The sequence below is a fragment of the Homarus americanus genome, unplaced genomic scaffold (assembly GCF_018991925.1).
Source record: "Homarus americanus isolate GMGI-L3 unplaced genomic scaffold, GMGI_Hamer_2.0 scaffold25860, whole genome shotgun sequence".
Classification (NCBI taxonomy): Eukaryota; Metazoa; Arthropoda; class Malacostraca; order Decapoda; family Nephropidae; genus Homarus; species Homarus americanus.
Genome location: NW_024724693.1, coordinates 2,532,903 through 2,550,356, shown reverse-complemented (window position 1 = coordinate 2,550,356; position 17,454 = coordinate 2,532,903). Strand labels below are relative to the sequence as shown.

At 40.6% G+C, this 17,454-nt stretch overlaps 2 protein-coding genes across 7 annotated transcripts in view; one reads left to right on the top strand and one right to left on the bottom strand.

Annotated features, from left to right (window-relative positions):
* LOC121864515 (HORMA domain-containing protein 1-like) overlaps window positions 1-17,454 on the bottom strand; it is a 78,688-nt gene that overhangs the window by 44,122 nt on the left and 17,112 nt on the right. For 5 of the 6 annotated variants that reach the window (XM_042363581.1, XM_042363579.1, XM_042363584.1 and 2 more), the window contains 3 exons: window positions 17,163-17,288; window positions 14,824-14,993; window positions 13,793-13,868 (listed from right to left, as the gene is read on the bottom strand). In XM_042363581.1, the coding sequence (XP_042219515.1) occupies window positions 13,793-13,868; window positions 14,824-14,993; window positions 17,163-17,288 (372 nt within the window). The remainder of the gene's footprint in view (window positions 1-13,792; window positions 13,869-14,823; window positions 14,994-17,162; window positions 17,289-17,454) is intronic. The other variant, XM_042363583.1, reaches the window with a different exon arrangement.
* On the top strand, window positions 1,039-4,963 carry LOC121864516 (protein charybde-like). The gene is made up of 5 exons (XM_042363585.1): window positions 1,039-1,284; window positions 2,242-2,387; window positions 2,886-3,025; window positions 3,234-3,380; window positions 4,383-4,963. The coding sequence occupies exons 1-5, from the start codon at window positions 1,227-1,229 to the stop codon at window positions 4,465-4,467; spliced, it is 576 nt and encodes a 191-aa protein (XP_042219519.1). The 5' UTR covers window positions 1,039-1,226; the 3' UTR covers window positions 4,468-4,963.

Here is a 17,454-nt window from a genome sequence, read left to right as displayed (position 1 = left end):
CTGTCAGAACATGAATAACTGGTGCACCAGCTGTCAGAACATGAATAACTGGTGCACCAGCTGTCAGGACATAAACAACTGATGCACCAGCTGTCAGAACATAAAGAACTGATGCACCAGCTGTCCAAACATAAGAACTGATGCACCAGCTGTCAGAACATAAAGAATTGATGCACCAGCTGTCAGAACATAAAGAACAGGATAAAAAAGTGACCCACATCAACTGTTTACAATGCTTGGTCTTTTAACGTGGGTCTTAAGGGCTGGGTTAGGTTATATGACAGTGTTATAGGTCAGACTCAACATGATTATAGGAAAATAATATAATCAGCCTTTATGATATACTGGAGGGCAAGGAGGAGGAGGAGGAAGAGGACAAGAATGGAGGAGGAAACAGGAGGGGGCAGGGGGAGGACAAGAAGGCAACAGGAGGAAGACAAGGAGGCAACAGAAGTAAGAGACACAACCATTAGCAATTTTCCTCAACCGTATCGTTAAATTGCACAGCTTAGCGACAAAAGAGCATTTGAAATTAACGCTAACATAAATAACATGTTAAATACCAATCATAACGACTGACAGGTACGGGCATATGTACGGTAGTGAAAACAAACATTATAACATCAGAACAGCGAATGAAAACGGAAACAATGAGAAACTTTTAGTACAAATAAAAACAAACAGCGTGTGAGGGTAACTGACAGGTGTTGGCAGGTGTGTAGTATCCAGTAGTGTTGTGGCCAAGATGTGATAATCTACGCATTATCCTCTCCCTCATTCAACCAGTAACCAATTTTAATCATAGTTATCAAACTTTATTCCGTGACTAATATATCAGACAATTAAATTAACATAACTTGGGGTGGCTTGTGTATTAAGCGATGAAGGATAGATATGAATAACGCAGTAATGGCAGTTTAAAGATGAATATAGAAGGTATTTGGCACCTTCTGCAGCTAGCCAATCAGAACCCGTATTGGGTAGGCGAGGTCGTTACGTCAAAGCCCATCCAACCAATATATATACCGCCCCATCCCCCAACCATTCACCAGTTTAACGCAGAAGAGCTTAAAGAAACCTCTAGCACCATTTTCGGCGTTTAGCACCAGAACAGCCGTAAGCTTTCCTATACCAGTGCGAGTAAAAGCATCCCTGACCTCACTCACTCAACTCAAGAAGAAGTATTAAGAGATAAACTACTTCTCTACATCAACAAGTGGTCCAAGATGCTGCGTGTAGTGAGACCCAATACTTACAAGACCCACATGCCTCCCGTCAGCTCAGGTAGGTCAATAACTCCTCTCTCTTCCTCACACTAAGGTTCACACGTGTCGCTTCACATATTAAATTTTGATTACACTTAACGTATGTCACTTAAAGCATAAACATCGGAATACAAGTGTCCTTCAATTACTTGGTACACTTTTGTTGTCACTTCTATAATATTATATTTTAACGTATATATGTTTCACCACGACACATACTATACTGTACTTGTATTATGTGTCACCTCCAGAACACTCCCCGACACATACAGTATATGACAAATTTATGTTATGATACCATACATGTGTTATCCCACGATACATGTTAAGCCTCTACAAAACACATGTGTCTTTTGCAAATACTAGTATCTGGAAAATGTTATTGATTCAAAGTCTGGTGTGTTGACAGACTGAAATTCACTTAGGTTTTTCTTTGCAATAAACGGTTATTTTGTTGTGTGTAACAAAGAGAAATCCGATTATGTAGGCTGTGGTTAGTGTTGTGAAATAGTGAGGGCACTGTCTTGTGTCCGTCTCCACGTCAAAGCCTGTTTTTTTTTTTAGTGAAAAAGGTTAACTCTTGAAGGAGTTTACAGATCTTCATGAAACTTGGTAGAAACACTGCGATGTGGTGGCTAATTTTATTAACACGAAGTCTTCAGTCATTATAGTATCATAACTTGGTATCAGCGTCTGTCTCAGGGGAAGCATTTTGTTATGTTATTTTTTATCATTCATATAAAGTCATATAACATTATAAGGGAAGTCTTTGGGGATGCTTGACCCATTATATGTTGGCAGATTACTGGGTGGACAGTGACTAGCCAAGTTTAAAAAAAAATTAACTCTTCAGAAGTTATTGTGCTCACACACTGGACAGTCTATAGTCCTGGGTGTGACAACAATCATATTCTCGTACTGTATCCGATTGTTTCACCAGGACACTTAATTTATGTTTTGTTTTTGTTTTTTTCAGAATTCTATGACTACGAGGGTATTGAGGATGAGGCAGCGGCGGCACTGTTGGCCAGACACATCGTGGGTCTAGTGCGTCGTGCCCGCAAGACTAAGTTACTCAATCTGGCCCAACACCACTATGCATACCCCACACAGAACACACAGGTCAGTGTACTGCTATTATGGCAATGGTTTTTTTCGGATCATATGAAGATCTTCCCCCCCAAAGTATCCAACTGAAGATCCACCCCCCCCAGTCGCGCTCATATGAAGATCCACCTAACCTATTGAGTACATAGAAAATCTGACTATATATATATATATATATAGTGATCAGGTAAGGTCAGGTTTGGTCATGTCAGATCCCCCCATCCAGGCTTGATCATATGAAGATCCTCCCCCCCCCCAGGCTAGATCATATGACGATCCTCCCCCCAAGTAGGTTTGGGGGGGGGGGGAGGATCTTCATATGATCCTTTTTTTCTTATAACCTTCACCGAACTCTTCTAGATGTAAGGTTTTGTGAAATATTTAATTAATTCTTTACTATTGTTTTGGAAATACTGTATACTGTTGTTCCCATCTGTCTGAAGAACATATAAAGAGGATTGAATGTGTAGGAAAAAGTGAGCATGAAATAAGAGTACATGTACTGTTGAACAGGCTGGATCCGGAGTACAGTGGCTGACCAAGTTACTACCAGGGGCCAAGACCAGTGTTCCAGTGTTCCTGCCACAGGACTTCTTGCCCCGTGTTGTTAGGGACATTGTCAGGATGACCGAAGGAGAAGCTCATGGAATCAGGTCAGTTGTTGTTCAAACTTTGTTGAATATTGTGACGTTAAAAATAAAGTTTATATTTTCTTAAATATCTAACACTGGGGTCCATGGTCTAGTGGTTGTGGACCTTCACATACTTTTCTTGGTCATGATAATGGGTCATTATATTTGAGGACATGACTGCTACTGTTCATCCATGGCCATGAATAATTCTGACAATCTACTTTTGCAGGGGCTGCACCTTGTGTGTGGAGATGTGGGATGGTGGAAGGCGAGTGGTGATTGGCAAGATAAGGTGTGACCCCAAGGTTGTATCCACCTACACCCTCTACGTCAGGCTTGTCCGAGCTCCCAGCCCTGAGCCCCAGTCCACCCTCAGGTGAGTCTTCCACTAATAACTTTTACATTCCTCTTTAATTACTGATAGGTACCAAAATTTCTATGATCTAAAACGTGTTTAAGTGACGTATAAAAAAGACTTGATACTAAAATCTCTTGTGAAAGTAAGCATGGATTGGCCAACTTGTGTGCTGCACCAACTGAAGTTCATGAGTTGATGTTTCAAGACCTTTAACTTATGCATATACAGTACAGTATAGTGTTCCTCCCAACTCAACCACAGCACTGAAAATACAGGTATTTGGAGAGGTCAGATGCCAGCAAGGCTGAAAACTAAGAGTTCTCACCCGACATAAAGTGTGTTCCACAATCCTTACCGAGTTAGAAACTGGATAACAATCTCCACACTCCCCAGTTCCAGTTGACCTCAGATACCCACTCACAGGTGGTGGACTGGGGATGCCTCAGGCAAAACTCAACAGCCGTGTTCACTTGGGTGTTGCATCTTTCTACCATTATACGAATGCTCCAAAATATGTATACACTACAGTATACAGTAGCATGATGCACTCACCTGTTGAAAACATGGAACCAACTGAAAGATATTCAGTCAACATAAGAATTATCTATCTGGAACAGTAGTGTTGAGACTTGTCCAATATCTAACCTGGCATGAGTCACAGAGAACATTTGTGCTAGTACAGTAAGCAAGTCTCTTAGTTCTCATCCCTCCTGACAAGTGACTACCCCAAGCACTCCACTTTTAGGGGCTTCAGTTTAGTTGAAAAAGGTACTTCTGGATGTTTGCACTGTAATCTTAGTCACACCCTTAAGCTTGTTGATGCAGAGCAAGAGTTGTATGATCCCCAGTGTAAGAACTATTGCCTACATTACCAAAATAGTATGACAGTTCATGTTGTCCATTGTAGAATGACTGGTGAGAGTTCTGTTCATGACTTGGGTTTCATCAGTGTTATAAACATTTATGACTATTGGCTGGTGACACAAGAGCACATTGTAATTAATTGTTATTTCCTTGCAGATTCTTGAGCAACAGCACCAAGGAGACAATCTACGTGAGCCCAGGCTACCAGCTGGAGAAGAGACGTCACTCCGTCAACCTCTAACGCTGTACCCATCAGTTGCGTGTGTCTCATACCGCTGCTTCTATCCCCCCCCCCCCATGTGTCTCAATCATGTCCGTACATCCACACGTTTATATATTCTCTCGATGGTGTAGTCGCCAACTGTCATTTACATTTGTGAAAGTGAAGTGCTGTTGTTTGTGTAATGTGAGGAACACCTACACCTGTACTCATGTCAGCACTCCTTTAGCTATAAGTAAATCTTCCTATTATTATACTTGACAGTGTAATGTGTTGTGGTCACCATCTGCACCACTGACAGCTGCAGCCACTAATGTACTGTACAGGTATCAGCTTCATCATCAAAGGAATTTGTTCATCTTATGTACAGTATCAGACACATGCTCATATTCAAGCTATGGACCATACTTCATACACACACACACACGTATAATTTCACAATTAAATCACATAGATGAATCATTGTAAATCATATCATTATATTTTCATAATTTTCTAAATAAAAATATCCAATGAATTAAGGTATGTTATCCCCCCCATACACTGGTGAGAGGCGACTGGTTCAGAGGTCTGGCCATACACAGGAAGATGGTCTATATCAATAAGTCCCCCAAAACTTGTACAGTACATCCATCTTACCTTCTATACGCAATGAAGGCTTCACTCCATCGCCTATTAACCTGCCATCTTGAAATTTTTATACCGGGCTCATAACTGATAAAAATCTTCCTACAGAGCTAACCAATCCACACCATATTTCAAGATACCGGTACCTTGCCTTTTGAAGTTATCATCTAGATCAAGATTTTCCAGTTATGGTTGCAAACTCCATCTTGGACTATAAACTATTCACTGGAAGCTAACAAAACCACTTGTCAAATTACAAGGAGAATAGGCAAGGCATTATGGGGTTACCACCAAGATCAAAAATTAATAACGAGAAAATATAAAACCATTTATACATTCCATTCTAAAGGCAAGACGAGGGAGAACAGTGAAAAAAATGAAACCGAAAACAATAATTTTCATGTCATCAGTTCAATTTGGCAAGAAGTCCACATATTTTGTGCGTCCAGGATAAAAAAAAATAGAATGGGGCCAAAGGTACAAAAAGTTATCAAAAGATGACTGAAAGAACACTGTATAGTGTACCTTAATGATCTCCCAATATGTATTCCTTTAAAAAGATGTAGCAATAATGTACCTCTTCTGGTCTTCATACCTTGTCTCCAGGTGTGATGATTATACCATTCCTACAAAACTTCCTTTATTTTCTGTGTTCACTCATGCCCTTACCACTTCACTTGCAGAATGGAACACAAATAGGTCATATGTTCTAGTCATAAACCTTGCTTACAGTTGACTTTCCAATAACAACTCAACAAGTCTTTGTTCTGGGCATATCGTGCTCCATCCACTCTATGGTATTTTTATTATTTTCAACACTGAGCACCTTTTGCTTTGGGGGTCACCTATCAAGGAACCTACTGAAGCTGTGCCAGTGTTTTTGTCCATTACTATGAAGGGACCGATCCAATGTTTAAGAATACAATCAGGACAATTAAGTATAGGCAAGGCTGAAGGCACCTTGTACAGTACACTGGTTCGATAGGCAATGATTAGATCAAACTAAGACGACACCTGGTGGCTGGCTCATGAACTTCAAAAATCAAGAAGTACCGCAGATGTGCTTTTCTGAGCGGGTCTTTTTGTAAATACAGTATACAGATTTATTGAACAGTCTCCAAAACTGGGCCACCAACAACCACGTCACCATCAACCATACCAAGACCATGGTTATGCACATCAACCTCTCCTCCAACATTGTCCCACCCTCTTCCATTACTTTAGGTCCCAACACACTCCAGGTTGTAGATTCCACTAAGCTCCTCGGCGTCACCATAGACAACAAACTAAATTGGAAACCACACGTCAGTGAAATTGTCAAATCCTCCAGTTTCCGTCTCCACCTCCTCTGCCGACTCAAGTCCCTCGGGAGTTCCTGCACCCGAGCTCCTCAGTGTTTACTCAACATTCATACTTCCCAAGCTCACCTATGCCTCCCCTACCTGGTCTTCCTCCCTAAATGCCACACAACGTAAACACCTAGAAAAAGTGCAAAAGAGGGCATGCAAGATTATTCTCTCCCCTTCCTACTCCACATATCAAGAAGCGCGCAACACACTGACCCTCTCGGCTCTCACTGACCATTACCACGACCTCATCTGCAAATTTGGCAAGAAGCTTCTGCACCATCCTCGACACCGGCTCCTACTACCACCCGAGATCCCTAGCCCGAGAATTGCAGTTCAACACCACAATCGCATCCAGCCCATACGTGCACGAAATGATCGCTATAAGAACAGCCCAGTCCCAACCATTGTAAAAATTATCAATAACTTGTAATAAACCAGTGTATTCACTCCCAGTAAATCATACTTCTTGCACTGTCACTATGTTGAAATGCCCTGTAGTTTGAGCTTTTCCCCATCTAGCTATTATATATCTTATTTGTATCACTTATGTTACTTGTATATTATTTGTAAATAGAAACCCATTGGCCAATTATGTAACTGTATATTTTCAGCCTTCTGGCTGCTATACTAAGACCCTTATTCAAGAAGTCCTTGGACCAAGGTAAAGTGCCTACATATTGGAAATTAGCCAACATGCACCCATGGCTGGCAAGGCAGGGTCACAATTCTCTGAGGTATGGCAAGTGACATTTGTAGACCTGTGAATAGTTGCTCATAAAAGGAAGCTTTGAATACTGAAAATTCAATTTAGTTGCATATCAATAACCACAGCTGAGGAGGGTCAGAATGAGGTGGAATTATGAAACGTTTCCCCAGTGGTCTGAAGTGCATTACTCTACAATACAGTTAGTGTGTTCAAGGGTGTCAGTGTTGTCATGATCGTAATGACGGCTAACCTGAAAACCCTAAGGATTCATATTACACTTATACGTCCACAAAACCTTCCGAGTCCCCCAGTGGAAACGTCCTCCGTTTTCTCTGTTTCCTTGATGACGTCATCGAGAGGCCGTCTTTGTCTGAAGGGAACTTTGAATCTACTCTGCGGGTTTCGTAGCAAGACGCTGTATGTTGGGACCTGTTGCCATCCAACCCTTTGTAATCAATTTAATTCTTGCTTTTGATAGCTCAGTCAGAGCATTGTTTGTGAAGATAATAGTAGGGAATGAAACTGAGTTCATAGTCTCAGTTTCAACGTCAGAGTGTACAGTAACGTAATTCATCGAAATAGAAGTAGGTGGAATCCCTGACCTAGTTTGAGTGAGGGTGCTGCGGGCATTTCAACCGTTAGTAAGTGCTTGCCCCTTCACCCATACAGGTATGTAACTTAATCGGGACTTATACTGTTACATACATTACTGGGGGAAAAATATCACAATTGATGTTTTGTTTTATTAATATACGAACTACATTTTGGTTTTCCTTCAGTGACAAAAATCATAATGAAATAAGCCAAATTTACATATGAGATGACAATGAATTACTTGAACGCCTCGTGACCCAATTTCACTTGAGCTTCCCAAGACGACGAGCCATCCTGGTGTTTTTCCTTTTTGATATTTTTTGTTTAGACCGGTGGCCCTGTTGGATATACTGTACAATATGATATATTTGGTCTTTTAAACATCAGAATACATCATTGTAAACAAATAAAATGCCAAGCAAAATGAAGGGCGTCTATATCCAGGAGAGGGTGGGTGCTGTGGTACTGAGAGAGGGTCAGTGGGGCAACCCTTGTGAGCAGGAGGATGAGGTGCAGTAGGAGGAGGATGAGGTGCAGTAGGAGGAGGATGAGGTGCAGGAGGAGGAGGATGAGGTGCAGGAGGAGGAGAATGAGGTGCAGGAGGAGGAGGATGAGGTGCAGTAGGAGGATGAGGTGCAGTAGGAGGAGGATGAGGTGTAGTAGGAGGATGATAAGGTGCAGTAGGAGGAGGAGGATGATGAGGTGCAGTAGTAGGAGGATGAGGTGCAGTAGTAGGAGGATGAGTTGCAGTAGTAGGAGGATAAAAATGTTGGTCAAAGTCGGTTGCACAATAATAGTGTAGGTGTTTGGTACATGGAGTGGATTGGGTCTGGAGTGAAGGAAATAGTCTTCCCCACATGGAGTCAAGAGGATTCCATTGTTTAAAAGTATTGGTGAATCATGGTCTGGTGTGTGTGTGATGACTGAAGAAATGTTACAGGCAAGATGATACATAGAGCTTCACATTATAAAAGAATGACACTAAGTTCAGGTAGAAAGTGTACAAACATCAAGAAGACCAACACATCAGACTCGGAACATTGAGACCAAGAAGGTAAATTACAAACCTTTGTTGATTCTTGTCTGAGGGTAAATTCTGTTATTTTACCATCATTATTATAATTAATATATCTCAGATTAAAAAAAATTATTTGTTGTAATGTCAACTGTTTGTGGTTTATTCTATTCAAACCTTTTGGGATTCTACATACCGTACTGTAGTTTTAATTCAGTCATATTTCTGTTAATCTTGCTATACCCTACTTGTTGGGTCATACACAAGAGCCTCTACACACCAATCTTGTACACTCCTCTATCATTTTTTTGGGGCACATGCAGGTAGGTGTAGTCTTTGATTTCTGTACTGTACTTCAGGGAGTTAGTTGTGATCCTGCCTTGCTAGTTGTGACTCTGCCTTGCCAGCTGTTCCCACCCTATAGGTTGGAGTTAAGAATGGCACTCAGCCAAAACACTTTACTTCAACATGCCTGATGACAACTGGGTCACCGGAGTAGGTACCCATCCTCTGGTCTCTGCTGTATTTTCTGGGCTGTTGCTCTGAGTTTGTGGTGGTGAGCAGGAAGTAATACCTTGCTCTAGTTTCACCCAACAGTCGCCATCAGGTAACCACAGCTAACCCCCACAAGTGTGGAAAATGGCCGTAAAAAGTTGATGATGATGCTTCCTCACTTGTCCCAGAAACCTTACTGTCAGATTTCCTCAATATCTTTTTAATGGCTTCAAGGTCACTTTATATATTGTACTGCATGACTCAAAAGATTTACTCTGACACAAACATCCCTGACAGAGCCTGCCTTGTGCATAGGGTTACAGTATTTGTCTTGTGGCAGGAACAGTTTCCTCCATGAATCAAAGATAGGTTGTATAAACAGAAATTTTCTGGATGTGAAAGTTGGTCCTATAGGCATAACTATCTGTGAGAGACAGCGTGGATACAGCACACTGTATATGAAGCCTTTGGTACACAAGAGACAGCATGTCCAGTACTGCACTTGACTGTATTCACTTCCTCAAGTTGTAAACTAGTGTACCCATTTACAGCTGGGTGAATTGGAAGCACCCGGGAATCGAACTACCGACCCCTGAAACATGAGGCGAGTGCTGTATCCACTTAACTGCCGTGCAAAATTGCTTAATAAAGTTAAAATTTCAACTATAACACATCTGCATAACACTTCCTTTCTTTAAGTGCCACATTACACATCCAACTTGCTATTCTCATTTCAGCTCACTTAATGCCGCAAGTAGCATCCTCTTTAACTGCCCATGTTCCACTGCCATACACCATCACACTGATTGCATACATCATTCCTCTCACAAGAAGAGAACTTTCTCTGGCCTGGAGAACGTCTCAGAGGCAGCAGGAAAAACGTCGGCCGATAACGAGTTATTGTCCCGGCCATCAACCAGTGGGAGCCACCGATACACAAGACCCCAGCGAATATATAACAAGAGCATGTATGTCACCTTCATCAGGCCTGGAGAACGTGTGAGGCAGCAGGAGATACGTCGGCCGATAACGAGTTATTGTCACGGGGCCGGATATTCAAAACACCTCATAAGCTTCGTTTTTTAGCAAGATACAGTAACATATATTGCAGATTCCTTACAGTACCGTAAATTTAGCATACTCAAAATTTAATTCCAGTTCCTTAAGCAGTTTGTAAGTTATCATAACTTTACATTAGTGTTTACCCTTTACCCTGTAAATTAAGTTCTCTTGTCGGAAGGTAGATGTCAGTGCAGGAGGTAGTTGGCCAATCAGCGCTCAGTTAACAAAATCATCAACCAATCACAAGAGAAGGAGAAATCGGCTGAGAGCGAAGCACTATTATAATTTTGTAAACAAAAACATGGAAGGACCATCAGCCAAGAAGAGACGGCCTAATTTCAGTGAAGCTGAAGTATACGCTATTGTGTCTGAAGTGACCAAAAGACAACAAATAATTTTAGGGAAGTTGGACTCTACTAGATGTACACTTAAATTGAAAAACCATGCCTGGGGTGAAGTTTTAAATGCGGTGAATGCTGTTGCTAGATTCCCCCGCAATGTTGTTGAAGTCCGGCGGAAGTTTTCAGATTTACGTGTTAGCGTAAAGAAAAAAGCAGCACAAGATAAGGCCTAGAATAGAAGTATTATGCCTGTGAAAAAAAAAATTACGGCCTTAAGGTTTTGCCTGGCATTAGGGGTAAAATACTCAAAAATGCACAGCGTGTTAAAATCGCTGTACTCGTTTAAAAATGAATAAAATTGTTCAGTATGAAAGTAAATAAAGTGCTAAAAGCATTTAAAACACATCCTCTTGTCTGTCACATACTCGCATTTGAAACTGCTTTCTGGTAGGAACAGCAGCATTCTCAGGAGCCGTAGAGCAGTGGCGTACTAAGGGTGGGCGGTCCGCCCCGGGTGACAGCCAGAAGGGGGTGCCATGAAGCAGGACTAAAGCTCAAAAGAACTGTTGACCATGGTAATCAAGCTGCAATGGACAGAGAGGAAGAAATGGAGGGACATACTTCATCGTCTTTTGGATGTGACTATGTTTCTAGCTCGACAGAACCTTCCTTTTCGTGGTCATAGGGAGGATATGTTAGCAATGAACAAAGGCAATTTCCTGGAACGGGTGGAGTTACTATCAAACTATGATCCTGTTTTGAAAGAACATCTTTTGGAGGTTAAGCATGCTATTCCATCTCAGACATCTGGAAGGAGAGTGAGCTCTTATTTGTCACCAAATATTCAGAATGAATTCATCTGTTGTTACGAGTGAGCATTCCATCGTTGGTTGTGGATTCTTAACGTGAACGTCTTTTGTTTGTGACGTCATTTCTGCCGCGTCCGCTCGCCTTGTTTACTTTAGTATGGGCCCGGCAGTGTTAAGTTAAGTACAGAGTATCTCCTTTCTTAATGTACAGTATGTTTCTAGTGGGATAACGTGTAAACCTTGCTCGACTTTTATAACACCAAGTAAAGTATTATTTGTGAAAGATTATTGTTAATCATATTTTGAAGTTCCACGGAAAATAACTTACTTATTTATGAGGTTTCGTGTGGTGGATAGACCACGTTGTTCATCGTAGTTTCTAGACTAAATAAGTCTTTACTTTTGTGTTCATTATTTTGTCACTTGGTTGAGTCATTTATTTGATCAGATTTAACTTGTATTTGTTTATTTTTGTACATACTGATATATTTATTTTATTGATTATTTGTTAATATATTCTGTTATTACAACTACTGCATGTACTTCAATATACCCCTTAGTAATGAGGTGATAATTTGGTGGGATCTATTCCTGGACCTATAGTACAAAGTGTAATTTGTGAAATTGTGATATTGTTACACCCTTAAGAGGCCCAAGGGTCGTAACACTGTCTTCTAGGAAATAATGTTAAGGAAAAAATATTGGCTGACATCAAGAAGGCCAAGTATTTTGGAATTCTTTTTGACAGTACACCTGATATTTCTCACACAGAACAGATGTCCGAAGTGATTAGATATGTTCATATTGAAAGTGATTTTGTTGAAGTAAGGGAATCTTTCTTGGGTTTCTTTCCTATTGCTGGAAAAACTGCAAATGAGCTCACAAAGGATATCCTGAGTAATTTGTTTTGAGTATACCATCTGTGTTTTGAGTATACCGATCTGAGACTAAGTCCAGTTACGGGGTACACAATGACATACAGTCCCATAAATGTTTTTGAGTATCCGGCCCCCGGCCATCAACCATTGGAGAGGTGGGAGAGAGAGTTACCCAAGACCCCAGCGAATATATAACAAGAGCATGTATGTCACCTTCATCAGGCCTGGAGAACGTCTGAGGCAGCGGGAGATACGTCGGCCGATAACGAGTTATTGTCCCGGTCATCAACCAGTGGGAGCCAGTGTTACCCAAGACCCCAGCAAATATATAACAAAATTAAGAGTCCAAAAAAAAGCAGCAACTCCCTGAACTTCTTCCAGCCACTTCTGACCTCTGCAACTGTGCTAGCTTCGGCATCCCCTCTAGCACTGATCATGTCACCCAGGCAGAACTTTTTTTTTCTCACAAGTCGACTACCATTTCACCAGCCACCTCCACCACATCTTATGCATGCATAATTCTACTACCACCACTGCCACACCTCCCAGCCTTCCCATCCCATTCAGGTAGACCCCCAACTATCGAATTCAACATCAACAGTATCGTGGCATCAAGTTCATCAACATAATCATTAAAGGTCAGCAGTAATTCATATGGATTAAAATAGTTTAGTGTAATGTTTTGTTGCATCAATAATAACTTATTGGACAAACAGGAGAAGTCATCGTGTGAGCCTTAAATCTAACCCCCCTAATTCCCATAGACTACTGTATTTTTTTATTTTTTATGTTAATGGTTTCTACTTGCACGGTGTTTTTTAATAACAACAGTAGCATTTTGGGAAATCAGAGGTACCCCGTACTGTATACCACAAAAGACACGACAATATTAGAGTAAAAAACATATATCGTTTTCTTAGGAAACTGAAGATATAAAATTTAGAGGCCATAAAATCCCAATAAAATATTTGTACCCATCATGAGTTAAAGTCTATGGAGAGTAACTGTTGAGCCTTGGTTGTTGTCATGTAAAAGATGCTTATGGTTGTGCAGCAATGGGTGTTTGTGGTGCAAAGTGGGTGGTAGGCCCTTTAGTGAGCCAGGCTGTGGCATCACTGAGAACAGGAGGAGGGGGAGGAGGATGATGAGGCATAAATAATTTCAAATCATTCCAAGATGATGACAGAGTTGATGTGAGGCTCCACCAGCCTGGATCTCACTCTAGAGTGTTTTCCAATCATTAACTTGCCATTCTTTGTATGATTTTTGGCGCACAGCTTTAAATTCATGACGCCAAATGCCAATCGTCTTCAGACGATGGTGCAATTTCGGTAAATCAGCCGTAGACGATGATGGTAGTTAAAGGGGTAAGAACATAACCACTGTGTATAGTGAGGGTCAACTGTACAGCACTATATTACATGTACCCAGCTCACCCCATAACCCAGCAGTTGGTACAACACAACTCACCGCCAGTTGATCACCGAACACGTAGGGGATGACATAGTTACGCAGCATCTTCTGGTCCACCAACCTCCCTCTGGGACTGAAACCAGAGAGAAAAAGGAAAAAAATTAATTAAAAATATTTCTGTTGGTTTCCCTCTATGTACAGTACAGCATCCTTTGTCCATGGTCTCTACATCACACATACCACTGTTATAAAAAAAGAGAAGGTGAAAGATAGGGAGAAAGCTTGACAAAATGTCTTAAAGAAAACACACAGTTATTCTGGCAAAAGATGGATAAAAAAAAAGTGTAGATGACCTGCGGCCATTGAGGACAAACAACATACCTGTATTACAGGGAACCCTAACATATTTTACTAACAAAATGGACATTAAGAGATCTTTGGGTTCTGATATATTCAGCAGCCAGTGCATGCCCAGTACTGTACTTGCCAACAGTACGGAACAGAGATGTGACCGACTGACCAAGTTTCTAACAAGCCGATTAGTGGTGAAGAGGATAAAAGTAAAAAGGATAACTTTTGTGTTTCCTTGTGGCAAAGAGGATAAAGTAAAGTCTATTATAAGAGCCACCTGATGGAGGATGTTAAGCCAGATAATGTGCACACACCATGACACAATACACAATTAACAGAGTAAAGTACAGTACCACAAACTAGTGTCAAGTGTTTCTCAGCTCTACTGTAATGAATGTTCAGAAACAATAAAGAGCCTATACATGTCAAGTACCTGTTGGCAGTGTTTTAAAAGTAAATAACCATCTGAACAGTTAGTCAGTTAGCATCACAAAGAATATAAGTAAGTGATGATAAAAAAGAGTATGTAGAGATTTATTTTTACACCCACAAGCCTCTTTAGCTGCTAGTGTGTTAACCCAGCCTTTGGGAGGACAGCACACCACTGAAGGAGTTGTCCACTATTTATAAGTGCATCTGGTTGGGTACACACTCTGTTGCCGAGTGTGTAAGGAAGAGCCCACTCTCATAGGCAAGTTACTAACACTATAAAGCTGGGGATGACAGCTCATACATACTCATTGTGTGGTTCAGCGGCCAAGACACCTTCAGACTGCAGTCGCACCATAAGCCTCTTGCCTATGTCCCAGTTGACTTGCAATAACCGAGCCACGGTAGCAGGAGTGTGGTAGCTCTCATCGCCACGCAGATGTACCAACAGACGACGAAATAAAGAGGTTTCTCGTTTCTACGGAAAGAAAAAGTAGTATTATCTTCCTGCAGAGGAGGTCTTCTGATGAACATGGCCTTATTGATACCTCTGGACTCTTTCATTAATAATAGCAACTAAACTATTATAACAAGTTTATAAATAGAATAGAGAAAAGTATTAGAGGTGAGCACATTACCATACAGCTAACACTCACACTGCCTTCCTCAAAACCTGTATATTAAGTGGATATTAATTTCCCATAAAATCCCATGATATACTGTACAGTACATTGAAGTACTTCCTACAACCTTCCCCACGGTTTGCTTTACCCAAAATTACCTCTAATAATGACAATGATGAAATATGAACAAATAAATTAAGAATAATATTGTATCCACTTGTGTGGACTTGAGAATTAAAGGGATTCCCAGGTTTAAGAAAGGATTCTGTTGCAAAACATTTTGTAAATAGATTTTTCATAAAATGAAACATATTTTCCCACAAATTTTCTTTATAAAGCCAAGAAACCTTCCTACAAAAAAGAAATTAACTTCCCCCAAAAGTCTTCACCCTCACATGCATCATGACACAAAATGTGCCAAATCATTCAGTAATACAATTTGCATCAGTGATGCAAATCGAGTCATTAAACTTTAAAAATTCTGCCCCCAAAAAGTTTTTAAGATAATTATGAAAAATTTTTGTGCACCATATTTGATTGCCTGATCTTGTGAGGGAAGCTTCCAGAAGGTACAACAGTGTGGGTGGAGTCTGTTCTCTCTCACAATTAGTCATATCAAAATTTCAAAGTCACTATAATCAATACCTTAGTAGGTTTGTGAGAAAATATCCAAGATATGATGCTGGGAACAAACAATTTTTTCTTTATTCGGAGTTAAAATAAAAATACCCCCTACAGTAATATTATTCGGGTCGGCGTCTTTTTTCTACTTATGATTAAGCCAAAACAATAATGAAGCCAGTGAAGTATAAATCATGCACTATCACAAACCGTGCATAAAGTAGAAGTACAACGACATACTTAATATCAGCTGTTCGTTCACCTCTCTCATAAAGTTTGAGCTCATCTATCTTAACGGTGATGGCCTTATGCTTCTTAGCGCCACTGGCACCAGGTGAACTTAAAGGACTCTTCAGTGGCATGATGCAAGGAACAAAACACGTGCAGTTTACAGTGTAGTACTGTAGAACAAAATACTGTACCTCTCCATGACGTGACTGATTGCCCAAGTGGCTAACGAGCTGATCGGTGGCGAAGAGGATAAAAGTACAGTATACTCTTGATTTAGTGGAAGGATTTTTTCCGTTATTTTTTGCTAGATTTAGTGAACTAGTTCAGTAGATCGAAATTAATTCCGTTAATACGCTCACACCTACACAGACACCTTACACACATGATATGTACAGTAGCTAAAACAACTATCTGTGCATACTTTGTGGGAAACAATATGAGACCATGGACGATAAATTTGGGTATATGAGGGCTGTCACTAGTCACACGTAAAATTTCCCCGGAGCTTGTCGACCCCCACCTGCAGAGACAGTTGTTTTAGCAACTGTTTCTTTTCACTGTTTTTTCTATAATTTCCAAACTTTTTTCCAACTGATAGCTGCACTCTTTTGACTTTCTCCCCCACACCACTTCCTTTTTGAGAGACTTTCAGCATGATGGCTAAGTACAGTAGTTAGTTGACCGAGAGGTAGTAGTGAATAACACACGAGGTGGCAGCAGGACACAGACTGAGCAGACGTTAACAAACTCCACACGCCAAGCGGTGCATTTGGCGGGGAATTTAATGGAATCAAGCTCGATTTAGTGAGCAAGTTTGCTAAATTGAGCGAAAATAACGTTAAGTTCAATTTAGCGGAAATTTCTATTTAACGGAAAGGGATGGCTCGAATTAGCTTGTTAAATCAAGAAAATACTGTGAAAGTAAACAGCAACTATAGACTCTACCCACACACCAAGGACGGCCAGGGAGGAAACTGCATTACGTCACACCACCACACTACTAACCCAATAATGATGTTTGTTGATGGTGGCGTTATACCAAACATTGGCCCACATAAATTATAAAAAGATGTAAATAGAACGTGAACACTATTCTAGAAAAGGCATAAGCCAAACACTCGTAAATTGAAAGGTATCTGTAATTAAGCAATGACCAAGTTATGATATCATACCTGACAGAAATTTGTTGTTCTGGTGACGGAGGAGGAGGAGGCGGCGTCATTGTCGTAGTATAATCCACACGTGTGCTTCAGTCGTTTATCTTTCTCCAGCAATTTACTAGACTCCTGAAAACATATCTAACAAATGATTTTCTATCTAACCTCTGTATTGTCGAACAAATATATCAATGGATGACCCTTCTGCCTTGCTTGTATCTTTACCTGTAATTAAGGTGGTTAAAGATAATGTAAAGGTGATTAAAGATAGAATAAATAAAGTAAAGATTAAGTAATGTCAAATTAA